Raw genomic sequence first — 27,507 nt, 5'->3', positions numbered from 1 at the left:
ACCATGTCACAACAACATCCCTGAGGCCAGACATTGTGCTTTCCTGGAGCAATGCCAAGGAAGAGGCTGGAAGGCATGCTGCGAGCCCATAGAAGTGGGGTGCCGAGGCTTTGCTGGCCGCTCGCTGTGCAAAGTTTACACACTGCTTGGCATCACAGGGGCTGTGAAGAGGAAAGCCATAAAGAACACCATGGAGGCTGCAGAGAGAGCCTCCAGATGGGTTTGGATCAGGAGAAGCGATCGGTGGAACAATGCTGCTGGGACACAAGCCAGGGCCTGATCAACCCTGGCTGGGTCACCTGAGTGAGGGCGTCTGATGTTGAAACACCTGAAACGCCCAATGATCTCAGGCACATCACTGAGGATGTGTCCCAGAGCATCCCATGATGTATCTTTCATTCATTTTAAATTAATTTTGTGCTTGCTGTACACATCTTAGGGGTTTGCACTGCCTATGAGGAAAGAGTCAGGGAAAAAAGTCCTAAGACACTCTGAGGCACTGAGGAACTGTGAGAGACCCTCTCAATCACACCTCTTAATACATCCATGGTGAGACCACATATTAACAGTTAGTTCACAACACTAAAATTAGATATACTGGCTTTGGTTGGTTTGGATTCTGATTTATCATTTACAAACACAGACAGACCCAGATAATCATGTGCCTTCATTTTGGTTGGATTAAAAAGAAGTCATCAGTCACTAATCTGTTACCATTTCATGCCCCACATTTGAGTCATATATGTTAGTAGTGTGCAACCTCTCTTTGTGCTCTGATGTCCAAGGCCGCAGCTGCCAGGCAGCTGTGGACGGGTCACAGCAGACAGCTGACCCGTGGGAAGGGCAGAAACAAGTGTCTCCAAAGGCGGACAGGGCACTCTGTATGGCAACAACAACAACCATATATCTGTGGAAATCAATTTAATATAGAAGCTTCTCTGTCAGGCTTCTGCTTTAGACGTGCGTGCGTGCATGTGGGCGTAGGATTATCCGAGAGGTGTATTATCATATTAAATATTTATGCTGGTGGATGCAGGGGATAAAAGTCTCTCCATTAGTCCATACACCTACTATGTCATGAGCCAAAAAGATGTGGAAAAAATGGTTTCTAGTGCTTCTACAAATCCATGAGCACACACAGTAGGTGAATTTAATACATCCAAATGCTTTCCAGAGAGATACACCTCCTGTGTAAAACTGCTTAAACATTTAGTCATCAAACTGGTCCTCAATCCATTTCATTCCTCATTACCTTGCCCTCCTTTACACACACATAGTACAGTACTGATAATCTGAATCGCCGATGCCAAGGCTCGATTACAAACTGGCCCCAGATCCTGATGTCCCTGGGAGCCCCAAGATCACTATGTGTCAACTGTGATAAGTGTCCATGTCTTAAGGCATCTGTATGTTTTGAACAAACTAGATCGTAACCATAAGACGTGCCATCAGACCACTTCTGAAGCTAAAGCTGTCTATAACTGCTCCAAATGGCCATAGTCATAGGTGGGGTGAAAAGCCGACCCTCATTCTCCTCCTGCATCCCTCTGCCTCCTCAGTCTCTCTCCAATAACTCTGTCTTTTGCATCTCTCTGTGCTCTCAAATGCAATGAATCGTACTAATGGGTATAACACACACACTTTTGGACAGTCTCTCCTCGAAGGCATTCATGGTGTTGCACTTGGTTGGATGTATGAAAACTGATGGAGGAATATAAAAAGAGCACTCGAGAGCCAATTGCTGCATGATTGTAAGATTGTTGGTTTTGAAAAGTTTGTTGGATACAAGCCTCAAAATATTGCTCACATGGTTTATAATCCTGAATGGAGTTGTGTTGTGTTTAGTGAAATGACTACAAAATAATTGACACAGAAAATGGGCACAGGTATTTTCAAGAAAGCGATTTACTGTCTTTTTTTATGAGCACGTAGGGGATGTGCTTTTTAGTAAAACAATATCCATTTATGTTCTTTCAGTTGGATGAAAAACTTGAGCTGTGCTTCAGGAGGGAATGTTTAGTAGCAGATTTTATTTGCCAAGCTTTGGAGAGAAGGCCGAATATTTTGTTTCAGACTGAGCTGTAAAATAACCCGTAGTTTTGTAATGAAATTAAATGTTTGACCACCACAGTTGTGCTTTTGGTGTCATGTAAACCCATGAGGGTTGGGCACTTTATGTGCATGACACAAAAATAAAGAAAATCAAAATTATCCTAGCACAGAAGTACTGGGTCTCTGTCCGGTGTGTTCACTGTATTTGATTGGGACTTGGAGGTGAGAGGGCACAAAATACATGATGCAATGGTGGTGGGTGAATGAGGTTGGAGGGACACAGTAGCTAATTTCTTTCCCCAGCGGCCTCCAGGTTAAACCAGCCATATGGCTGTAACACAATTAGGGGCACTTCACCAATTTTACACAAAGAGGTCAGTTTACTCATCATGAGGAATTATATTTAGCTTGTGAAAGCCTTATGTTGTGTTTGGCTCTGCAGGATCTTTGTCAAGTCTGTGAAAATAACCCTAAATTTTTTTTAAACTCTTGATCTTGAAGAAAGCTACCTATTTGTCTCCAACAGAAAGCATCTTAGTGAGACATTTACCAGGCAAACAGTGTCTAATGAAAAGATGCTACTGAGTTGCGTTATGATGGGCGGGGCGATTCATTTTACAGTATCACTTCCTTTGAGATGATACATGTAAATGTATTGAGTTTGACACATTTTGCAAAATATGGTATAAATTTCTCTGTGACACTCCGTTATAGCACACACGTTCAACAGCTATTGCTCCACATCAGAAAATTTAGGCTTACACTAATAAAGATAAAATATTCATTTTAAGGGATTGAGTCCAGTACAATGTTACTTAAATGCCACTGACCAACAATCTGTTGTTTTTCAGAGGCCAAGTAGATGTCCCAGTGACCTCGGCAGCCTTGTGCTGCATTCCAACCCAGTCTCACTACAAAGTCATCAAATTCTGTGACAGTGACTTGCAGCACCAGTCACCAATCAAAAAAGCTGTCCTTTAACATCAGCATGATACACAGCTAGTCACTGTTATAGTTTAATGATAGCCAGCAGAGTCAGGGAGTAACGTGGCAGGACAAGAACAAAAGCGAAGGTGGCAAAAGTACGAGTACAGTGAGTGGGAGGTGGCGGACAGGTCCAACAAACACTGACTTTCTCCTGCGAGAGTGGTGGTTGCATCCTGTAAGACTGTAAACCTGATAAAGCCAAAACCTGTTCTTTTTTCCTAAACCCAAACACATAAGTTAGTTGTCGAAGGGAAAAAAAAAACGTCAATTTGCAGTGTTGTACATAGTGCATTTACTTTGAAAGAGACAGTATGCAAACCGTACATTTCCTGTGAAAACGGAAGTGTATTTTTTGAAAAAAGACAACGCATGTAACAGGCAGAAGTTGACACGGCATCCCAGAACATCAACAACCAACACACCCAGGGTACCTTGCACTTCGTATCTGGACATGGAAAGTCCATGACCAAATGTCGATATGTGAGGAGGTCGGAGTGAGAAGGCGTTGTGCATTAATGTGGTGTCAGAATAATCTGAATAATGAGTTCCTCATCGTCTTTAATGGCTCACCTCATCTGTTTCCTTTGCCCTTTATTATCAATGTATTATTTCACATTCTGAGCAATAAAATATGCCACATCTTTTTTGTTGCGTCTGTGTTGTTTCCACATTACAACTTAAAGCTCATGAACACACTGAAGAGAGCGACTATCAGAAGAGGACTTGAATGCACTGTTGGCCTTGGCTGGCAGAGGTCTGGGCTGGAGTCCTATTAAGTTTAGTTTAGGTAGTAAGTTTAGTCATTCGGTGCTATTGCAGCACTATGTCATGACATGTTACAGATTCATGAGTACTGGGACGTTCAGCAGACTGGCCGTACACAGTGGACATTAAAAAGAGTCATTCAAAAAGATCTATTCATTAATTTTTGCCCATCGCTAGCATTATGGGAAGTGTAGGATTCAGTGTTTCTGAAGCTTTACAAATATTAGGGCCTAGTGTGAGTAACACCCGGCCTCTGCTGCATCTTTTCTTTTATATGTTTTATGCAAGTCCTCCAACTTCATGCAACTACAGAACTGAATTGCTGGACTACCCCTTTAAAGTTGGGGATGTTAGTCAATGGGGCCGACTTGAGCATGAGTTTATGTGGTTTGTACTTTAAATTGTACAGTAGCCTATCCTTTAGGCCTGTTTTAATGAAAAAAAATCTGATAGTAACAGTTTCACACATGGATTAAGCTCAGAGAAAACCTATGTGAAACCTTCTTTTTCTATGGCAGTCCAGTCAGTATAGTGTAACAGTATACTGTGTGGTGTAATAGGCTGAATACAAGATGCATTTTTCAGTAAAATGACCATCTGTTTAATGAAATAAATAAACAGCAGTCATATGTTTGTGTTGGTCTGACTGATGGAGTAAAATCACACGAGCAGACCCTGGAGACCCCCTCCTCCCTGCGCGGTGATTGATACAGCAGCGCCGGTAGGGGCGGGGCAGCACTGCAGCAGTGCGCCTCTCGAGCTGTCTCCGGTAATGTTCCATAGGATACACACGCCCCTCTCCGCCCCTGCCGCGAGACAGGTGGTTGGACTATATGCCTTCATCCTCGAGCGCTCCCTCTTAGAATAAAAAAAATATCTGTTGACAGCAGGGAAGGGTCGGTTGGCGCGAGCGCGTCCCCGATGGACTTCCAGCGTGTGACCTCCGCGATCACCGGGCGGACAGCGGGAGAGGGGGGCAACAACCGGAACGCACGAGGAGAGCCCCGCCGATCTACTACCAAATGTTTGCCAGCGAATCGCTCGAGCTGCTGTTCACGGGAGGGGGTCTACCGACAGACGAATGAGATGCGCGAGTAAAAAGTTGACGCGATTTTTGGTGGGGATTTTTCATCTGAGAGGCGGCAGGATCATTTGTGACTATCCTCCGGTCTGGGAAGTTCCCTAGGGGGGGTTTCATTATGGCTTCAGGCGCCGGTAAGGCTGCACAGCCCCTCGGGCCGAGCTCCGCCGTTAACGGGACTGCGGCAGAGTTCCCGAACATCGAGCAGGAGCTGTACGACTACCAGATGCACAGCAAGATGTGCAAGAAGATCGCTCAGCTCACCAAGGTAAGACCTGCCGGTGACACCGAGAGAGGCGCGCCGCCGGACGCGCTGTCACTGAATCTGTCAGGCTGATTGGATGATCTGATGGCTGCCTTACTATATCTGCCATCGCACCGAAACATAATTACATACTGAAAGAGCGACCTGTAATTATCCTGTGATATATGACACATTAGAGGGACACCAATAGCAAACATGTAAATGACTATAGACATATACAATTGATCCATGGGAGATTATAAACAGGCTGATAAGAGAAACAGGCTGTAGCATAAAATAAAATCTTGCAGTAATAGACACTATACACTAATACATGCTTAATCACCAATATAGGTATGCACTACAGATCATCATGATCTCTTGGGAGAATGATTGGGAAAGTTGGATCAGGCTTCATTCGTCTTCGTGACTGACACAGTAATCAGACATCAGCGATCACTGAGAGCTTTAGGTGTAGGCTGCAGGTCTTCAGCTATCTCAGAGCCAAACCTTTCAGAGCAGCAATTAAGAGTGATGTAATTATCAGTAAATTGATGGATTATCTTTGCCGTGCATCAATTGAGAGCGTAAATGTAAATAAATAAGAGCAATGCACATCTCATAGCAAAGACTGCACAAATGCCAGAGCCCAAACTGCGTTTCTTTGTCTCACCAACAGATAAAAAAGGTATAAAGGTGTCAACTAACAGTGATATGAAACCCATAAACGCAGCTAAACCCCATACTGAAGGAGCTGGAACCATTAAATTGATCATATTTGTGATTAAAATGCAATAATTGGATGATCAATAACATTTTGTCATGATTATAATAATGTCTTTATCAGCACCTACATATCATGCCATGTATCTTCCATGTATCAGTGTGCAGGCAGGGGTGCTTGACAGCTGCAGCAGCAGCAGTGATATCTGCTCTGGCTTTTCATACAGTAAGCATTGCTATATGGGGATTCTCCCTCCCTGGTGCACAATAATGCTTACAGAAGCAGGGCATGACCCATCGCTTGTTGAGCTATGACAATTACTGATGACTGTGCACTTCCCATCCTCCCTCATGGGCTCACCTACGTGTAGCCTGTGTATGTGTGTGTGTGTGTGTGTGTGTGTGTTATCCAAGAGCACATGTGTGCAATGCAGTACATGCAGCACTTGCGTGTGTTTGTTCAGAAAGCTTCTTCTCAGACACACACAAACAAAGATGACACAGATGAGGGGTCAGCACTTGTGTCTGTGCTTGTTAGGGGGATTTGCCAGCCTAGTCCTTCTACCTCTCCTGCCTCACCACTGCTCCTTCCATCCATAATGAAAAAGAAGCCTGGACTTGTTTCTCTCTCTTGAAACTTTATGCAAGCCCTGCCAGCCCCGCTTTAGCTCTTTGATGACCGCAGTAAATAAATCCGAAACCCAGAGAGCTGATGAAATATAAGAATCATCAAATCCGATATTTGGTGTAAGCATTTTCGCAGGGCTTTGGGATGCTGGGCATGTGACACATGGTTTATTTGAGTGTTTTGGGGCGGGGTGTGGAGTGGAGAGGAAGTGGGAAATGGGTCAGCTGTGGTAACCTTATATATTTATTAACCTCTGCTCTTTGTGTGCATGCAGGAAGTTGGCACACACACACAGTCATGCATTTGTACTTAACACACCTCCTCACGTCGGCCCGTCCCTTTACTCCTCCACTCACCCATCCACACTTATGCTTGACTTACACAGCTCCCTTCCCCCCCTTCCCTCTTCATCGACCTCCCTCCCTCTGCTACTGAGAGTGGTCTGCCCTGGCTGAATGGGTGCTGCTAAAGATAAACCAGTAGCACGTCGGAGTGTGTTTACATGGCAGAACAAGCCAATGGGAAGAAAGCAAGTGCTGACCATGTCAGGCCAGCTGTTGTGAATGTTCACATAAGCTTGTGCGTGAACAGACATGCACACACCCACATGAATACACAGAGGAGAGTAGTCTCTTTACGTGACTCACAGAGATCAACAGAAGCATATTAAAGTGTGTGTTTGTGTGCACATATGTATGCCAACACTTTTGATTGGCAGCTCTAATTCTGTCTGTGTGATTTCCTGTACTTATCTAGCTTACACTGTCACAATGTTCCCTGCTTTGTAATCCAGCACACCCGGTACCCTCTTTTATATGTGTGGAGGTTTGTGTATATGTGTGTGGGTGGGGGGCTGATGTAAGAGAAAGTGTGTGCATGCTTGCTTGTCTCTTTGCCTAACCTCTCCTCTGTGCACCAACCATTCACTCTACATCTCACTCCAGTTTCAAAAAGCCTCGTCCCGGCTCTCTTTTACACTGTAAGACAGAATATTAATTTCATGCTTTGCTGACTATGAAGTTATTGTCAATAAGCACGGGCACTGGCTTGTGAGGCTACATGAATAACATTATCGACTGGCAGGATCAATATGGGGATCTTGAGACAGGATTTACAGTAGCAAGAGGCTCCTGCCGCTCTCTGACCAAACTGTCATGCCAAGCATCATGAAAATTTATATCCAAACAGCTGAATCAAGGTGTGACACTGCCTCATAACACTGACATTTCAAAAATAACAGTTTCACAAGTCTGAAAATAGACTTTGAATAACATTAAGGTGATGCGTAATACTTTTTGGGTGCAAAAACAAAATTGGTTGCTAAATATCAACATTGAGGGACACTGCAAATCAGAAGCTAATTTCAACAATGTGGAAATGACAAAAAGTGACAATTACAAGATAATAGTAAATGCCAGTTATACAACAATATTTATCTATAGTCTCTAACTTAAAGGGACAATATAGCCAAAAATAAAGAATACATATTTTCCTCGTACCTGTAGAGCTTTTTTATCAGTCTAGATTTTTTTGGTGTGAGTTACTGAGTGTTGCAGATATCGGCTGTAGAGATGTCTGCCTTCTCTCTAATATAATGGAACTAGATGGCACTCAGCTTGTGGTGCTCAAAGTGCCAAAAAATACATTTGAAAAGCTCAATAGCAATGTCTCTTTGCCAAAATCAGGTCCCAATTACTGAAGATAATCCACAGACCTTGTTGTGAGCAATTTCATCTAGGAACTATTTCCCTTCTGCCCAACTACACCCACCAGCCGTATCACCAGAGAGAAAAAAGCCTACATCCACTGCTAGCTCACCTAGCACCACTGAGCTAGGTAACGTTACAGCTCAGCCGAGGAGCATGCCATTAATGTTTGCCTTTTGCACAGTGATACAGTTAGCAGGGCTAGTTTGGTGAAAGAAAATAGTTCCTTCATGAAACTGCTGACAGCAAGGTCTGTGGATTATCTTGAGTAACCAGGTCATGATTTCTGGAAAGAGACATTGATTGTTGAGTTGAATGCCATCTAGTGCCATCATATTTGAGAGAAGGCAGACATCTCTACGGCCGATATCTCCAACACTCTGCAACTCACACAAAAACTATCTAGACTGATAAACAGCACTACAAGCAAGAGGAAAAATATGTATTTTTGAATTTGGGGTGACCTGTCCCTTTGAGATAACATTAGCCTACATAATCCACTTGGTCATAACCAAACCAATGTTGTTGAACAAGAGTAAATTTTGTTGCTTATAATTTTAACATTTTATTGGTAAGAATGTGTTACTTATTCTTGTTACATAACCCCCCCTTAGAGTTTAGCAGGGTAAAGATTGATTTTAGATACAGGTAGAAAACATGTAATTTATCATTAATTGAGAACACAGACATGATGACATGTCTAGATCCAGGGTCCCAGCCTTAATAGCTCATAGGATTAAACTCGCTGGGATTGTGTCATTTAAATTTTTTGCAGGCCTGAAGAGGTAAAACCATCCAACACTTAAAAAAAGCAAGGATTAGCCTAGAGAAAAATCTAAAAATAAAAAATGTAAACACTACAAGCTGAGCAGTTAGAGGAGTCAGCAAACCAGCAAAAGACAGAACAACATTCAGTCAGACCACTTTTCCAGTGAAAGACCCACAGATTTGGAATACCATGCCATCAGATATTGATTTTACAGCTCTCAATACGATGCTAAACTACGGCTTAATTAAACACTGAACACTGAACTGCAGAAACATACATACTCTCCCTCTTGTGGTTCTTAAAAGTTCTGTATGCAACATTTAGAGCCTTAATACAGCAGCAAAACCCTATTTTCTATGTAAAGATATAGTGAAGTAATGGTATCCTGAACAGAAAAGGAAGTTAGCTAGTTCATTGCAACTGTGCTTAAATGGCAGTTACCACTGATAATGGGACAGCATCGTTGTGGAAGTGTAGCACCCATGAATTTGCATGTCGTATGATAGCGAAGGTATGACCCGCTCTAATCTCACTTTTATTGGCTAGTAGGTTACTTGTTGCCTATGTTGGTTGGGTTGGCTAGGTTTAGGCAACAGACGTGAGACTTGTTAAGGTGAGTGTAACGGCCAGGCTCCACCGGCTGCAAACGTAAGCGTCACGTCAGCGTAGCGTCGCGGCGTATTCATTTGGGCTCCACTGACTGCGTACGGAAGCGACACGTAGAGAAGCCAGCGGAGTTGTTTACCATTTGCCGAGCCGAGAGGCTGCATGTAGGCTGCATGAAATGTTAAAGCATTTTCCACCTAAGTTATTACATATATTTGGGTTATCTACAAGTTTACTGTACTGTTTGTCATCTACTCGCTTTCAAATGTCCGCCACGGACATTTACACAATGTCACGGACAAACATGGGTAAATGCATGAAAAAAAAATCATCACATATCACCTCTGATAATGGTTTATTCATTTAAAAACACATTGTGCTCGTTTAGCACACTATTTCATGTAGTTTTTATATGCTGGAGGGTCGTGTAGGGGAGCGTAGTGTGACAAAAATAGAAGAGCATCCTAAAATAGAGAGTTGTCGCGCAACAGACGGGGGTTGTCGCGCCGCTCCCGTTGCGGGTGCAGCCGCTGTAATTGATTAACACGGGGGCGAGCTGCTACGGGACTCGCGCTGCAGACGTGTCACGCCACTGACGTGCCCGGTGGAGCCCGGCCGTCAGACTGTCAGTGCCATCATACAAAACATAAATTTGTATGCGCCAAGCGAGCAGCTCCACTGAAATAAATAGGTGCCATCTTGCATCAGTATCTAGGTATCTTTTTAAATCTATGGCCCAGACAAATCGTATGCTCTGAGTTTTGCATAGATCACTTTTAATTGTTGTTTTCAGTAATTGTTGCTTCAGTTACTGTCTGTAGTGGTTGTTTTATCCATGTTTGTTTTTAAGTTTGTCCCTATGCTTATATTTGAGTGTTTTAGTACATTGCATTGGTTGTATTTCATTTTATTTTCTGTATTTATTGTATTTATTTATTTATTGGCATTTCTGCTTTATTTGATGGTGAGAGAGACATGGAAACCTGGGAAGAGAGAAGGGCATGACATGCAGTAAGAGGCCTGGGCTGCTGCAGTGAGGACTCTTCCGGGGTGCCCTATCTGTTGCATTTTATTTAAATGTAACAATGCCTACAGTATCCCTGCCATATAAATGAATAGAATAAAACATTTTGTAGGTCTTCTAAAGGGTCATCCAGTAAAAATTTTTTTTTTGAAGAGTTTGGCATGTTTGGTGGTTCAGAGGACTTGACCTTAACCCCACTCAACAGTTTTGGGATGAACAGGAAGAACGACTATGAGCTAAATGAGGGAAAAATTCTGCCATCAAGTCACAAAGTCTTGTAGAAAGCCTTCCCAGAAGGGAAGTGGATGTTCAGCAATTGCATATGGGTCTAATGTTTGGGTATTTACATCATTTTGGACATGTAGCGTACCTCGAGGTGTGGGGATGCTTGCTAAATCGTCCTCTCTCTTTCTCTGTCCTGCTATATTTTCCTCTTACCCCACTTGCTCTCACTCGCAAACTGGCCAAAGAGGACAGCCAAGAACAGGACACACACACTGCCCTTAGAGGTTGCCTGCAATTCAGAGTCCCCTTCAGTCCTCTGAGTCACGAGTTCATGAGCCAAAGGTCATGCAGAGTGACGTTATTGAATAGCTAGTGTGACATACTGTCCAAGGGTTTGACTGGTAGGACAGAGGGAGGCAGGTTTGTCTTTAGGATTTGGAAAGATGTCACATCCGTCATCAATATCCATCGCTCTATTATAAGAAATACATCATAGATCAATGGAGATTGACAGTGTCGAGACCATGTAAGTTTGTATGTGTAAGTGAGAGGTGGTGACACACACACACACACACACACACACAGAGGGAATGTCCGGCAGTGCTGTGCCAGCTGTGTGCTGCAGACAGAGAGGCGTCTGGGTAAAATATGAGCCCGTGTGTCCCCTGCATACACCCATACACATGCACATACACAAACACACACACACTCCTCTGCAGGGGGGTAAGTGAGCCATCAGGGTCAGTAGGAGCAGATGATGACACTGTAGACACGGCGTAGAGGGTAAAGTGAATAGTGGGGAGAAACAGGCCATATTTCAAGTGTTAGTCACAGACTATATCGGGAGGAGGGGGAGAGACTCCTCACATGCAAACAGGCAGGAGAATCCCTGCATGAAGCTGCAGTGCCTGGACTATATTAACTCACAGGACTCTGGTTACAGAAGATGCACACTGTTTGTCAGTGTTGCTGTTTAACCTCTATTATTTGTGTTTGGGGATTATTGTGTTCCATGTCCGTCCGTGTCAGTTTAATATTTGTTATCATAAAGCTGCCAGCTCTAAATATTGGCTCCATAATGTCTGTGTTTGTGGACAAGTGTTGGTGTCAGTTTTCCTACTGTTTGTGATGTACTCCTGTTAAATGAATATAAGGGATACAACCACACAGTGTATCATCTGAATCCATGAGGTAACCAGGTCAAATTCTGTTTTCTGAAGAAGGCCTGATCAAGACATATGCATTTAGATCCTTTCAGCCACGTAAAGAGAAAAAGGAAAGTAAAACAATGAATAAAATCTAGAATAAAGTCCAAAAGAAAGAAGAGTTTTACACTCAATATGTGCTTACAAATCAAATGAGGAGGCCAACTGTAATCTTTTCTTATCAAAGAGGGAAAATCTATTACTCAGTCTGCAAAGAAATCTTCCAATGTCAGCTTAAACTCAACAATGACTGGCTGTTTCAGCTTTAAATTATTCTGCTCTTAGTTCCAAAAATAGAGGAAATGCTACACGAAAGCACTTTTTTCTCAATCTCTTGGCCTGAGGGACAGAAAACTCCAAAACTTGAGCTACTGTCTAAAAATAATAAATAGAATAATAATCACGAAGAAAGCCCTCAATAACTTTATAAGACTATACTAATTAACTAAGAATACAAAACATAATGATGAGCAAGAGTAATTAAAGAAGTATTTCACCGCTGGACAGATGGTCTTTTCATAAATCTAGGTTGTCTATGCAGGAGAAAGACGCAGATACTTTTGAAACTGGTGCTATGTGACCAGAGAAAACATAGGAAAAGGGCTGTGGTATTCGCTTTTGCTCAAGAGGTAGAAAACTACAACTACCACTGTGCCACACCGGACCAATAAACGCTCCTGCTGGTGGATGATGGAATGCGAGTTGCTCGTCGGAAAACTATATGGTGGCCAGCTAGTAACAAACAATCTTGTATTAATATTACCATGTTTCTGAAAATATTCTAGGTAAGAAATAGTCTCTCTCTCTCTCTCTCTCTCTCTCTCTCTCTCTCTCAATCCATTTCCAGAGCTAGCGAGAAATCCACCAGACAACGCAGTTTTTTGCTTGCTGCCGGGCTGTTGCTCGAACTACAGATTGTACTTCCGCATTTTTGTATGTCCGCCATCACCACAGACAAAGATTATAAAAGCGGATCAAAAGAGAGAGAGCTGCCCCTCTCTGTCTTTCTCTCTCTTTCAAACTCAGGTCAAACTGTAAAACTATGCAGTGCTGATTAAAGAAACCAAGATTCAGTTACTATATTGCCTTTTATCTAATGAGCAAATGAGCAGGGAGATCTGGAGTGCTGGTAAGATGGAGGCAATTTTAACATAGTTCATTTAAACATACTACATAAACAACATACCACGTTGTTATGATACAACCTGGTTGAAAATCAGCAAAGCTTCCCTGTTATAAACATGAAGAAAATCTGTGATCTACAATTTCTGGGACACATACACTGTGAAAGGCATGTCAGTATGAGATACAACCATAATCATCTGTCAGGGAATTGGAGTGCTGGTGATCACCTCCTGTTTGGCTGCAAAGAAAAAGCACGACCCATCCCTAAAAGAGATGATGAACAGTAACAGTTCAAAACATATGTTTAAGGCAGAAATGTGCAACAACTGTTAAATCATTTTCTTGCCTGTTGTTGACACTCTCCAGGTGATTTATTCTCTGAACATGAAGAATGAGGAGCAGGAGGCGGCCCTGCAAGCCTTGAGTCACGCCCACCACGAGGAGTTGCACCGCATCCTGGTGGAGACGTGTCATGAAGGGGAGGGGTCAACGTGGAGGACGCGCCTCCTTGAGCTGCAGGACTCTTTGGATGAGCAGCAGAGAGTGGGAGCTCAGGTGTGTGTATGTGTGTCTGTGTGTGTGCGTGATGCATGTTCGTGTATGTCCACTATTACCCTCCTGATCAGGAGATAAACTGACCTCATTGAAGGGCACGATGTATCACTGTAATTTAAAGTGTAAACTCCCAGCGGGATCAGCACATCAAACCCGCCCCTCATGTGACCTACAACAGTCAACCTAACCTTCAGATAGCCTAAGACTTCATGCCTAATTTACATGCTGTGCACCACAATACAACAGCAACATGAATCATAAATACCTGCATGACTTTATTATGAGCTCTTTGGGAACAGAATGCACTGTAACAACTAAAGAGATAAAAAATGTACATGCACCTCAAATTGTTATTTTGAAATGTGTGACCGTGCTCATTTGTCTGGTTTGTTTGTCGTCTGTCATTTTGCTTTCCTGTTTTAGTGATTAGATGTTTTATGCTGCAAATTCAGGAGCATGTTTTCCAGTGTAAGCAACAAATAAATCCCAACATGAAAGTCATTTAATGACGTCACCATATGGGCTCTGTTTTTGTGAATTTGGTGATCAGAGCTATAAGCACAAAGTTAGTGCAGTGCAGTGCAGAACGGGCTAGATCAAGATGAATGTTAGTTTATTGATTGTTAGTGGGAGGAATACATTATCATTATCAAAGTTGAGGCAGACAAGTGCCAGAGTGCTACTGATGCAAATACTACGACAGTATTAAACTAGAGTGTGGAGTTAAACAAAGTCTTGTGCTGTGTCTACGGAAGTTTTGATGTTTATTAGCAGTTGTGTTAAAATCACATATCAGCAAACATCAAACACAGTTGCAGTCAACAGTTTAAAGGGGATGATCTGCTTTTCTGTTTTGTGTCCTATATGTGGTGTTACAATGAAGAATGTTCATATTAAACCCTGCCAAAGTTTTAAATATTGAGGTAAATGTACGTAAGGGTAATCAATGTGAGCAAAAACCTCAGAATACTCTGTCTCCAGTGTTTTTTTCTACTGTGGCTACAGTACGGCATCATAGTGTGCTGGATTTCTTTACATGGTCATCTGCTCCAGGCACTTAACTGCAAGTGTTTACGTTATGTAGCCTACACTGCCACATGTAGCGGCATGCTAACGTCAGGGAAACATCTTCACTGGGTTGCCTATGTTGTAAATTACTCCGCGATTTCAGATCATATTCCTGGTTGAACATGTTCTGCAGTGTTTAAAAGCTTTTCATGGTAAAAAGTGCGGCTAATCTCCCTTACAGTCATTGCCCCACTGCAAATACATGGCTAACATACATGTGGCTAACATACATGTAGCTACATGCTAATTTCAGGGAAACATGTAATCCTGGGGCGGCATGGTGGAGCAGTGGTTAGCATTGTCGCCTCACAGCAAGAGGGTTCCTGTTTCTAATCCAGGGTGGGGGATTCACACCACGGGGTGGGGGAGCCCTTCTGTGTGGAGATTGCATGTTCTCCCGGTTTTCTGCAGGTACTCTGGCTTCCTCCCACAGTCCAAAGACATGCAGGTTAATTGGTGACTGAATTACCTGTAGGTGTGAATGTGAGTGTGAATGGTTGTCTGTCTTTATGTGGCTCTAGCCCCCCCCCCCCCCCCCCCCCCCCCCCACTTTGTCTGGATTCATACCATAAAGTAACATCATATAACTGCAGGCAACCATTCAATCTGAATATAGTGTTGATTCTGCAGTAAGTGGCCATGCTATAATCAAAGTAATGGAGTCATCCAGATAAAGAAACTAATAGACTTGTTAGGGAAAATGTCGGTTATATTTTTACCCTATACTTTTCCCTATAATTACCTAATACATAGTTCATGCAGAGCTATGTATGCAAAATGTCCCCTCCTTAACAACCTGTCTTATTTATTATTATTTTCATGACTCCTTGCTACATATTATAATTTACTTATAAATCCTGGTTATGTGACAAGCTGAACAAAGGTTTAGAATTCAACTTGCCTGATCTCAAAATCACTGGCTGGTAATGATGTTTTGCCACATACTGAGAATTGTTGGAATGTCACCACACTGCAGCTAATTAGCCTTTATGAACACAGTCTTTCCCTTTGCAGATGTTTTTGTATATACACTGTTCACTTCAGTGGTCTGAGCAGTTCCTAGATCCCCTTTGAAATGAAATGCTACAGCATATGTGCGGTGTGAATGTGCCAACATAAAAATACATGAACTGCAGGATGTTATCATGTGGATAGCTGGGAGTAATTTGGGCAGTTGTAAGGGAAAAAGGTGTCTTATCCTCTGCTGAGGATGCACACTCAGTGGGCAGCAACTTAAAGTGCAGTGTGTAACACGTTGTCCTCTCTGCCTCCAGGTGCAGGCAGATTTTGAGTGTTTCCGCATCCAGGCGGAGGAGAGGGAGCGTGAAACTGAGGCGGAGCTGAGAAAAGAATTCCAGGAGAGGCTGCAGGCTGCAGAGGAAGAGCTCCAGGAGGCCAGGGCCCAGATCATTGACGCCCAGGAGGAGAGCCTGCGGCTGAGCAAAGAACTGGAGAAGGCCGGGGAGCAGATCCAGGAGCTGGATGCCAAATGTGAGGAGCTAAAGAAAGCGGCTGACGAAGAGAGACAGCAGAAAGAGGAGCAGAGACAGAAGGAGGATGAGGGGAATAAGAAAGAAGAGGAGGAGAAGAGGCAACCAGAGGAGGACTCGGAAAGAGCGAAAGCACTCTTAGAGGAGGTAAAGGTGCTAAGGGAGGAGAAGGATCGAGCGGAGGAGGAGAAGAGGCGAGCAGTGAAAGAGGAGAGGGAGCAATGGGAGCAAAAGATGAATGACCTAAACGAGGAGCAGGAGGAGACGAGGAGGAAGATGGAGGCAGACTGGAGGGAAGAGAGGCGGAGGTGGGAAGAGAGGGAAGAAGAGGAGAAGAAAGGAATGCACAGCGCCCTACGGGAGCGAGTGAAGAGGGCTGAGGCGGAGGTGGAAAGTCACCTGGAGAGGTTGGCTGAGAGCAAGAGAAACACGGTCAAACTGCAGGAGCGAATACAGGTACGCACACACACACACTCAGCCGTAATCCCTTTGCTCATACTAAATCTAGAATGTTGTGAAAATGGAGGCGAAAGGAAATTGAAATGTTGCAGCTTCCTGTCTCTGATGCACCCAGCTAATGATGGTGTTGATGGGAAAGGGAGTGAGGTGGAAGCAGCGTGAGGGAGAGGGGAGAAAGGGGATCTTGCTCGTCTAACCACTGGCTGCCCTCCCTGAGTGCTATTCCCACTGCCAACTATCTGCTAATGAGTAGTTTGAGCAGGATAGATTCGCTGCACCACCACCATTACCACCTCATGGATGAGCATTAAGAAGCCCTATGAGAGCTGGCACAGAGCTGACATAAGCCCTCACAGCAGACCATTAAAGGCTCACAGCTGGGCGAGATAGCTCCCTGACTCACCACATTTCATCCCCCATTTTTTTTTTCCTATCGCCCTCTCGGTCTCCCTTACTTGCGTTCTTTCTCTCCTTCCTCCTTATCTGTGTCAAAGTTGCTGTCGGCTTCTCTCTCTCCCTCATCTGTCTTCTTTTTTTTCTTTTCTATTCCCTGTGCTCTTTGTCAACCCACAATACTCCTCTGCATCGCCCTCCTTACTTTGCCCTCACCGCCAAACTCCCTCCTGGGGCCCTCGTGCCTCCCTCCAGGACCTGGAGGAGGAGCTGGAGCTGGATCGGAGGCGTGTGTCCGAGGCTGAGGGTGTGGCTAAACGGGCGGAGGAGGAGCTGGCGGTCGCCAAGGAGAGGCTGCTGCTGCAGGAAGACGAGCTGCAGAGCAGAGCAGGTAGTCGATCAGTCCGTGTCCACCTGTCTTCTTACCTGTCTGCTGGAGGTGAAAATCAGCTGAGCTCAGTGCATTTCCATTTTTCATTCTGACTCAGCGTTAATTAAGTTTTCGCCTCACACCATTATAATGTATACAGAAAATGCAACAAATGCATATTATTCATCCACCATAAAGGCAAACAGTTTCATCAAAGTGTCATCATACCCAGTCAGCAAAAACACACTGAATTTTATTTATTGCACGGGAATGATTTTTGTTTTAGGCACTTCCTCATTCAGTATTGGTCTGCTGGAAGTCCATTCTGCTTCTGTTATGCTTAATCAATCAATACCTGCTCGTGCATGTGTGTGTGCTTGTGTTCTTTTGGGTGTTTGTTGGTGTTTATTTGTCCTCTGTGTGTGATTGTGCATCAGAGGAGCTGCTGAACCGCGGAGGTTGTGAGGTGTGTGTGTGTGCTGAGGTGGAGGAGCTGAGGAGCCAGGTGAGCCGTCTGCAGAGCAGGAACAGAGAGCTGGAGCTGCAGAGCAGTGGCAGGAACAGTGACCACGCTCGGCAGATACGCCAGGTAAAACACACAGACAATGAAGGACTGTTGCATTGAATTACATTCGATTTTACCGGTGTACCTAATAAAGTGGCCACTGAGTGTAGGTTGTGTGTGTTCATAGCATGCCGAGGCTCTGTCCAGTCTGCGTTCTGAGATGGTGAGAGCCCAGACAGAGGAGCTGCGTCGCATCCAAAAACACGCAGACGATGAGAGGGACAAGCTGCTGAAGGAGATCCAAAAAGAGAGAGAGAACTTACAGAGGGAAAGAGAGCAAGAAAAGGAGCAGGTGGAGAAGGACAGAAATAGAATGCGCAGAGAGAGAGAGGAGGAGAAGGAAGAAGTGGAAGGGATCAAAGAACGTCTGAGGAGAGAAAAGGAGGAAGAGCTTGACCGGCAGAGGAAGGAGCTGGAGGTCGAGAGGGTCCGCGTTCGCTCGCAGTTGGACAAGAACATTGAACAGGTGGAGGCGGAGAGAGCCAATGTGCAGCAGAAGCTGGAGGAGGAGAAGAAGAGACTGGTGGAGAAGGCAGAGGAGGACAGGAAGCGGTTGAAGGAGCAGGTGCGAAAGGCAATAGAGGAGGTGATGAGGAGGCACGCGGCCGAACTTCACAGCGTCCAAGAAGCTCTGAGCTCAGAGAGGAAGACCAACCAAGAGGTCAGCATCTGTCTGCAAACCACAAGGGGCTTATTCCATTGTTTATATCAGAGTATTTGGACTGAGGACAGGCTCCACAGTAAAAGAGGACATTCCATAATGTGCACTTATATCAGAGTTTTAAAAATAGCCTTCTGTTCAGCTGTGGCAGCCGGCTCCTATAGGCTTAATTATTTTAGTTTCAGTCAGACTTTGGGTTTAATTATTTCAGATACAAGGACAATCCACTGTGAGAAATCATTTTTCCTTTCATCGTGTCACACAGCTGCAACAGTAATACTTTGCCTGCTCTGAGACTGTGTGGTGCACATTTGCTCTCAAAAAAAAACCCCTTAGAAACTCTGTTAAGCATCCACAGAAATCAGGATATGTTAAAGGGGAGTTCTGATATTTTGCAGTGTGGACCCTTTTTTCTCGTGGGTGTGTGTCTAAGGGCGTGTGTACACATGGCGGTTTTTCTTCAGCAGAAAAGCAGAGGCAGGGCGCTGGGGAGCGCTTCATCCCAGCGCTTCATAAAAAGACCCTCCCACCACTTTTTGTAATGACTCTGCTTGGGTGTGTTTCTGTGACAACAATATCTTGACCCTATCGTTAGCTAGGTAGCTAAGTTTTGACCACACAATCAACAACAAGCTTATAAAGCAAACACAAATACTCACAAGCAACAGCCAGTATCGGCAGGGCAACCTGCTTCCAAAAAATGATCTTTTCTGTCTTTGTTGTAACAGCAGAGAGTAGCCTAGCTAAAGAAGCAGCAGTAATGTCACTGGTGCCTTTCTGAAAAGTTCAGAGATTTTCAACTGGAAGTGCTCAGAGCGGCCGTGCAAAAAAGGCGGAGTGTTCTGTGAAAAGACTCTGGGTGTGGCACTTTTTCTGTAGATGGCTGCATGCGGCCCTGTACGCTCTCTGCTTTTTGGGAACAATTGAAAAAAGATGCCGGCACAGGGGGGAAAAAGGCTATGTGGACACAGACGCTAAGTGACAAATGAGAGGAATTCCAGTATTGAGAGAGAGCACTGCAGCCAGTAGAGGCGAGACAGGCTGCTCGGAGCAAGTGAGTCAGTCAATTTACATACATGAAAAGTGCTTGATTTTTATTTATTTTTAAAGATATTTTTTAGGGCATTTTGCCTTTAATGGACAGGACAGGTAAGTTTGAGGGGGGATGACATGCAGCAAAGGGCCAGAGACTGGACTCGAACGCGGGCCGCTGCGGCAACAGCCTTGTACATGGGGCGCCTGCTCTATCCACTAAGCCACCAACGCCCCTTGATTTTTATTATGAGTGTCTGACAACTTTACAGAAAGGATCTGACAGAGAAATCAAATATTTTTCTTTATTTGTTTTGTTCTGTTTTGCTTCCAGGTCCCGCTTAAGCAGAAGTCTGGTACTGAAATCTCAGACTTTTTCACCTTGTTGAAATCATCAAAATAATAATAATAATCATAACTGTATTTATATAGCAGCTTTCTAAACAGAGCTTACAAAGTGCTTTGACAAAAAAGCAAGGCAGCAGCAAGATAATCCAGACAATATAACAACAGAAAGCCAAACAGTAATACCAAACTAAAGCAAGACTAAATATGACAGATAATAATATGAGATAAAATGCAAAAATATGTTAGAGAGAAGACAGATGATGTTGAGAAATAAAGATAAAAATGATGAAAACTATATCAATAAAAGTAAATACAGTTAAAAGAATAAAAGCAATAGGAACAAAATACGAAGAGGGAAGAGGAGGAAAACAAAGACAGAATAAAATGATTTAAAAAAAGATGACCTCATGTAAAAGCAAGTCTATAAAATGGGTTTGAAGAAATAATTTAGAAGAAGTCACTGATTTTACAACCTTAGGCAAGTCATTCTGTTCAGTCATGACATTGAAAAACTGTTTAGATGAGAGTGAGATACACTTTCTGTACTGCAACACTAAAAACTATTACCAGCACTCCTCTCTCCAGCTCTCACCAATGTTTCCATAGTTTTCTTTGGAACAAGTAAAAGGTCTCGAAAAGTGTTTCATTTCTCTGTAGGGTTCTTTCTGTAATGCTGTCAGACACTCACAATAACAATCTGAGCCTGTCAGTGGCAAAAACAAGCTCTTTTAACGGACATACATTGAAGGTGCATATGCCCCAAGTGGTTACATTGTCACCTGTTTCACCGCTGTCGGCTGCAGCAGTCTCTCTCAATACTGGACCAGTTTAAAAATTGTTGTTCCCATTAGTCACTTAGATACAAAAACATAGGTACATTGGGTCGTTTTAACCCAATATTTTTGGGCTTGCAAGCCCTTAAATTGAGCTACTTCTGCCCCAGTGTCAGCAGCTGCACAGGTCATAGGCTTATGACCAGGTCAACCAAAAAGTCATTCTTTGTTTTGAGTGTGGCTAAAAAGGTGAAATATATTATGATGGAAAAAAAGCAAAAATCAGAGAAAAATCTCATGTTGGGAACCACTGGTCTTCAAGAACATGTTTAATGGATGTTTCTTAAACTACTAAATGGAGAAATATAATGAGATTTTATCACATAATTGCCTGCCCTCTGAGCCCTCTTATAATGTGCACTTCATTGTGACTAATTATTCATTAGGCCCAGTAATAAGGAGATGATAGTATGGTTGGGTTAAACTGCTAGAAAGAAAGATAGGTTGTAAATGGAATAACGATGTTGATGTGGATGAATTTTCTTGGAAGGTGTGCGCACGTTTAGATGGAGAAAGGAGGACAGGAGAGGAGCTACGCAGCGAGCTGGAGAAGGAGAGAGAGGAGCTGAGGACAAAACTGAATGATGCCACCAATGAGGTCAGAGGTCAAATTACACAAGATGACTTTTTTTCTTTATCTGATAAATTATTCAGAATATCAGTTGTAATATGTGAGTTCATGTGCTCTCAGGTCTGTAGGCTGCAGTCGGCTATCCAGCAGCAGGATAGTAAAGAAAAAGTGGCCCCTGAAGCTGCAGCCTCGTGTGGGCCGCATTGCTCTCGTCAGGAGGAAGAGCTCCATCAGACCCGGAATCGACTGGCTCGGACACAGGAGGAGGCAGAGAGGCAGCGGGACAGACAGCAGAGAGAGATAGCGTCCCTGAGAGCGGATAAACATCGTCTGGAGGAGAAAGTGCTGGAACAGAGCCGACTGAACACGGAGAGGAGCCTCCTAGACCAGAGCCAGCGGCACACTGAGGACCGGATCAGGTAGCAGAATAAAAACCGAGCTGCCAGAACTGCTTAGGCTTACATTACAAAGCCTCCACTCTGGCTTGTAATCACCCGCTGCCATCCTGTTAAAAGATCACTGGGGAAGATCAAAGTTGAGAAGCAAATCATTCAAATTGCAGCTCACAAGGAGCTGCAGCGTCTTTTCCTCTCTGACGTTCAGTTTCATTTGAGCGAGCTTTATTGACGTGTAATGTGTTTCGCCAGAACAAAACACGCCAAGAAAATTAGCTGCAGCAATAAAAAGGATACACGATAATGCAAACAACAGTGTCAGTACTTCAATGGAAATTAAATCAATATCACAGTCCAAATGAACATTAGCCATAATGGTTTTCAGAAAACCAATTAGTCCTGTCCTGTCTCATATTCCACGTCTTTTATTTCATTACTGTGTACACACACTGAAAACAGCCATTACTTTTACTTAAAGGGGACCTATTATGCTTTTCTGTATTTTGTGTCTTATATATAGTTTTACAATGAGAGCTGTTCACATTACAACATGTCCAAAGTTTCATATAATGAGGTAAAAGTATGAAAAAATAATTCCTGTAAGCAAAAGCCTTAAGGCCCTTCAGAAGAAGTTCAGATTTCTTTATTAAATACACATATGAACCTGAAAATAAGCATAACAAGTCCTCTTTAAAGTGTATTTAAGGGTATAGTTTGGATTTTTTGAAGTGGGGTTTTATGTGGTTCTTATCCGTAGTCAGTGTATAACATACAGTAGGATGCCAGTTGGCATGTCCCCAATTTAGAGAAGTGGCAGGAGTGCAGACACGGAAGCTAAGCAATGTACCTCTGTAAGGAGGTCAGCAAAATAACTTATTTTAGTCACCTAATAAAGTCCCTCCTGAAAAAAATCAATATCAGTTTTAGTGTACGCTATATTGAGAGTATTTTCACTGCTTTATCTTCCCGTCAGACAGCCTGTTCCAACAGGGAAGTCATTAACAGCTTCAGTTCCCTGTCTATGCTCTCGTCAAAGCCACCAGACTCCACTGACAGAAATAGTTATTTTAGCTCACTGAACACAAGAACTGCTGGTCTACCACTGCCTCTATTAGTTAATTAGTTTGTGTGATTGTGTGACTTTGGTGAATCCAAACTAACCCTCTAAAACTCCAAAGTTACACAATAACACAAACAAACTAACTGACTGAGGCAGTGGTAGACCATCAGCTCTTTTGTTCAGCAATGTTAAATCACTGATTTTCTCAATGGAGTCTGGTTTTAAAGAGAGCGATGTAATGGCTTCAGTTCCCGCACTCCAACCTGCTTCTCCAAACTGAGGGTGTGCTGACTGATATCTACTGTAGTTAATACACTGACTATCAATAAGTACTACGTTCAGCCCCACTTCAAAAGAACCAAAATATCCCTTTAATTAGTCAAAAATACTAGTTTACATGCCCTTTACCCCCTGCAAAGGAATGACATCATTGTTAAAGTGTAACAACAGTAATGCGTCCCTTTGACAATAGTGCGCTAATAGGGACGTCTATGAAATAAAGTTATTAAGAAAAGAGAGAAATAATAAGGTTACTACCACATCTACAAAACTTAAAACTTAAAATGAGTTAGAAGCACAAGACACTGTACAGTGATTACAAAGAAAAGTGTAGCAAGAAGAAATAAGTAGTGCATTTGCATGTAGGTTAACTCTGCCTCGCTTCTTGTTCTGACGCATGCCTCCAGGGCAGAGTGTGAAGATCGTCTCAGAGCAGAGTTCAGGATAGAGATGAACGCCGCCGTTGCTGAGAGCGAACAGAGATGGCAGAACAGGGAGCAGGAGCTGCAGACACAGATATCTGAGCTGCAGAGCCAATTGAGTGAGCTGCAGTCACAGGTGAGTCTACTTCACAAACTACCCGCGACCATCTGTGATCCTGGTCCTCGGTACTTTCAGACACACTGACTCTCACTATCAGAGGCATCTTTGTTTCTGAATAATGTCAGAATATAGTAAAATATACCCATTAGAATTTATCAGAGCCCAAGATGATGTCTTTAAAAATGCTTGTTTTCACCAACCAACCGTCCAGAATGAACAGATTTTCAGTTCACTATCCTATATGACAAAGTAAAGCAGCAGATTCTCTTATTTAAAGTGGCAATGGACAAGGTTTTTGCTTTGTGTTGATTGCACAGTGTAATGGCTTTAGAATAATGATACCATCAACATTTAGATTGGTTCCCTAAGCCTCACTCTCACTATGCAAATCAGTAGCTATCCCCAGTTACCAACACATATCAATGTAAAGCTGCATTTCCAAACACTTGCTGTATCGTACCCTTAGAACTGGTATGTAACCCATACAGACATGTACCTTAACCATAGATCTGTTTAGCCTTTCCACTGCGGACAATACTCCTAAATAAAGGTGGGGTTTATACTGGATAGTAATAGCCAGGTCCTCTTCAGGGGTGATACATAAGAATGTCTGCACCTCGCTGATCATCCACAGAACAGGGTCACACCAACATTTTCAGAACAAAAAAGAACAAGGTGGAGTGTTTCGAGTCGCAATTTCAAAAACAGTAGGTATGTGCATTAAGTCCTTGTTGAGCAAGAATATCAGTCGACCAGTCAACAGACTGCAGTGTTTCTAGCTCCACCTTTTAATATCGGATCAGTGCACTAGGTTTCTCAAAGGAGGGGTGCTTTAATGCCCGAGGATGTTTGCACATACATGGAATTTGAATTAGGTTTTTTTGTTGCTCTCAATGTACATACAAAGTAATAGACATACAGCTAAAAACATGGACAACAAAGGTGAACAAGGTAAACATAAACATCTGACCTCTATGTACAGAGTGCAAAGGGCGCTGAGATTATTCTCTCCCTTTAGATGTCTTCAAAACGATGCTTATTGTGTCACATTTCTTTTGAGCTACAAGAATAATTCTGACTGTTTAAAGCTGACTGTCAAAGCCTTCACATTGAAATCGGTTTTCTGGTCATGATAAATACTTCTTAGCCAATGAGAGCAGTTGTATAATGACCCTAATGATGTCACCCAGGTGTGAGCTTTGACTAGAAGCCTATACTTCTTTACCTGTGCCTGACACCCCTCCTGGAGTACAGGCCAACAACAAGGGGCCTCCAGAGTTTTTCGGTCATTAGCTTTCTTTTCTATCCATCACCAGGTTTATCTAAGTCTTTTGACGTTTGCCTGGAGATTCCGTTACCCTATTTCCCTCTTCCCCCAAGAGTCAAAGGGTCAAAGCTTGTCTGGTGGTGTTTGACATTAGTTTTCGTTGTGTGTGCCCAATCCATCTCCATCACTCTTCCAACTTAGTCTCCTGCTGGTAGTCGTTGTGTCCTTGTCCACAGATCGTTACTGCTGATCTTGTCTAGCCAGTGGATACTTAGAATCCTTCTCAGCCAGTTGTTGTTAGAGGTTTGCACTTTATTGATTGTGGTCTCTGTCACTGTCCAGGTCTCGGCACCATAAAGCAGCACTGATTTTACTTTGGAGTTAAAGATTCTTATTTTTGTTTGTTGCTGTGTCACTCTAGAGCGCCAGATGTTGTTGAGTCGTAAAAAGGCTGCTCTTGCTTTGCCTTTTCTTGCTTTGACATCTGCGTGTGTACCCCCCTCTTTGTCTGCGATACTCATTCATCCTCGTGATCTTTGTCTTTCTTCTGTCAACTTGTTTAACCGACAGCCAGCGATGTGGAGTGTGAAAGATGTGTTTGTTTACTCGGCAGGAAGCACGTTATGCTTTATCTTTTAGCTGCATTTTGTAGGATCCAGTGTTTTGAAGCTTGAGTCACACTAGAGTCTAAAAGTCTGCATATTTCAGTTGCATTGATTCGACCGTTCTCCAACTTAATGGAAGTGCAGTACTAAATCGCTGGAGTACTCTTTTAATTAGTTCCATAAGCCTGTTTTGAGTGCACAATGAAGTCTGCGTTTTATTTATTTATTTTAAGGAAGCTTGTCTGAGTCTGCAAATTCTTAAACAAAAGCCACATCTCACATTTAATTCAATGCTAGAAAATTCATAATCTCAGGATTACTACACACAGAGCATTTAAATCCCTTTTACTCATGATTTTCTCGACAATGCAGGCAAAGAAAAAGAAGGAGGGCCCGGGAGATGATTGCCATGGCAACCCCGAAATTGACAGGCTGAGGAAAGAGGTCCAAGAGACCAAGGAGATAAACAAGAAGCTGAGAGATCTGCTGCAGGTACACTAAAATCATATGTACTCTCTTTGATAGGTTTTCTCTGTGATAAATAATTGAGCAGCTTTGATGATAGCGCTGCAGAGAAGAGGCATTGTAATGTTACCCTACCAGCATGTGCATGTCTCTGTGTTACATATACGCAGTTAAGTGCTTATATAAAAGGACAACATGTGTGTTGATGTGTTGGAGGAGCCCCAAACGCAGTCTTTAGGAGAGGAGAGACACGCCAAGGCTCTGCAGGCATTGGAGAGACAAGCGAAAGAAGATGTGCTGTCTGAGAGGAACAGACTACAGACACTGCACCACCTGGAGCTAGGTATCACACATGTGTGCACACACGTACACACGCACACACTCAGGCATGAGCATTAGCATAAGCACATGCAGACAGTGGCACCTTCTGTATAACACATACACAGCTGCATGGACAAATGAGCACACACACACTCACGCACACAGACGGAGCGATATACACATTGAGATTATAAATTCAACAGTGAAGTTGCTATTGCCATGGATACACTTCACCATGGCAACAGCAGAAGGGTACCTGCAACAGTGGGCCAAATTGATTTTGTTTTCTGTATGTGGTTTTGTGTGTGTGTGTGTGTGTGTGTGTGTGTGTGTGTGTGTGTGTGATATCAGATAAGCAACGTGCAGAGTTGACCCAGCAGCACACAGAGTGGAGCAGACAGATGACCCAGAGACACATGCAGCAGATAGAAGACCTGCAGGCTCAACTACAGGCACACACCCAAATGATGGCTCTGCAACAGGTGACACACACACACACACACCCACACCCTGCAAAAACACAGTGCTAAATATTAGTCCCACTGGTACGAGTGTGCACACCACAAACACACACCCCTCAGTCTCTTTGTCTGAGTGTCCTTCACTTGCATAAGCTCTCTTTGAGACACACACAAGCAAACAAACACATAAATACAGTATTTGCACACACAAACAGCCATTTCATGACAGATATCATTATTATTCACTTGAATAAAATCCTCCATGGCATGAGGATTAAGTTAACACAGCATATTACTGTCTGAATCTTAATTTGAATGCAGATGTTGCGTGTGTGTATCTAATGCTTCTCTGTGTTTGCGTGTGAAGGATCTGAAGCAGCAGAACCAGTACCAGGTGTTTGAGCGACAGCTGGATGAGAGTCGCTGTGCCATGCTGGAGCTGCAGCGAGAAAACGCAGCACTGAAGAAGCAGCTGAAGGAAAGGTAGGGAGTGGTGTAGTCGGTGGATATGCTGCTATTTTTCCTTTTTATTATATCAGAGGATAGTGAAAAATCATCACCCTTTCCCTAAAACCAAAAGGTCATACTCAAACTAGTGGTTTTATCAGGCTAGTATCTATGCTTCA

At 43.3% G+C, this 27,507-nt stretch overlaps 1 protein-coding gene across 2 annotated transcripts in view; it reads left to right on the top strand.

Moving 5' to 3' along the window:
* Positions 1-4,566: 4,566 nt before the first annotated feature.
* Positions 4,567-27,507, top strand: part of fam184b (family with sequence similarity 184 member B) — a 37,235-nt gene continuing 14,294 nt past the window's right edge. For both annotated transcript variants that reach the window (XM_033625078.2, XM_033625083.2), the window contains exons 1-13: positions 4,567-5,153; positions 13,507-13,695; positions 16,038-16,709; positions 17,361-17,496; positions 17,913-18,064; positions 18,168-18,701; positions 21,405-21,512; positions 21,606-21,904; positions 23,627-23,777; positions 26,007-26,126; positions 26,316-26,442; positions 26,772-26,902; positions 27,249-27,364. In XM_033625078.2, the coding sequence (XP_033480969.1) occupies positions 5,004-5,153; positions 13,507-13,695; positions 16,038-16,709; positions 17,361-17,496; positions 17,913-18,064; positions 18,168-18,701; positions 21,405-21,512; positions 21,606-21,904; positions 23,627-23,777; positions 26,007-26,126; positions 26,316-26,442; positions 26,772-26,902; positions 27,249-27,364 (2,885 nt within the window). In that variant the 5' untranslated portion in view covers positions 4,567-5,003. The remainder of the gene's footprint in view (positions 5,154-13,506; positions 13,696-16,037; positions 16,710-17,360; positions 17,497-17,912; positions 18,065-18,167; positions 18,702-21,404; positions 21,513-21,605; positions 21,905-23,626; positions 23,778-26,006; positions 26,127-26,315; positions 26,443-26,771; positions 26,903-27,248; positions 27,365-27,507) is intronic.

This window comes from Epinephelus lanceolatus, chromosome 3 (assembly GCF_041903045.1).
Source record: "Epinephelus lanceolatus isolate andai-2023 chromosome 3, ASM4190304v1, whole genome shotgun sequence".
NCBI classification, from domain to species: domain Eukaryota; kingdom Metazoa; phylum Chordata; class Actinopteri; order Perciformes; family Serranidae; genus Epinephelus; species Epinephelus lanceolatus.
The sequence above is the reverse complement of the archived record's forward strand: the minus strand, read 5'-3'. Positions and strand labels throughout refer to the sequence as shown.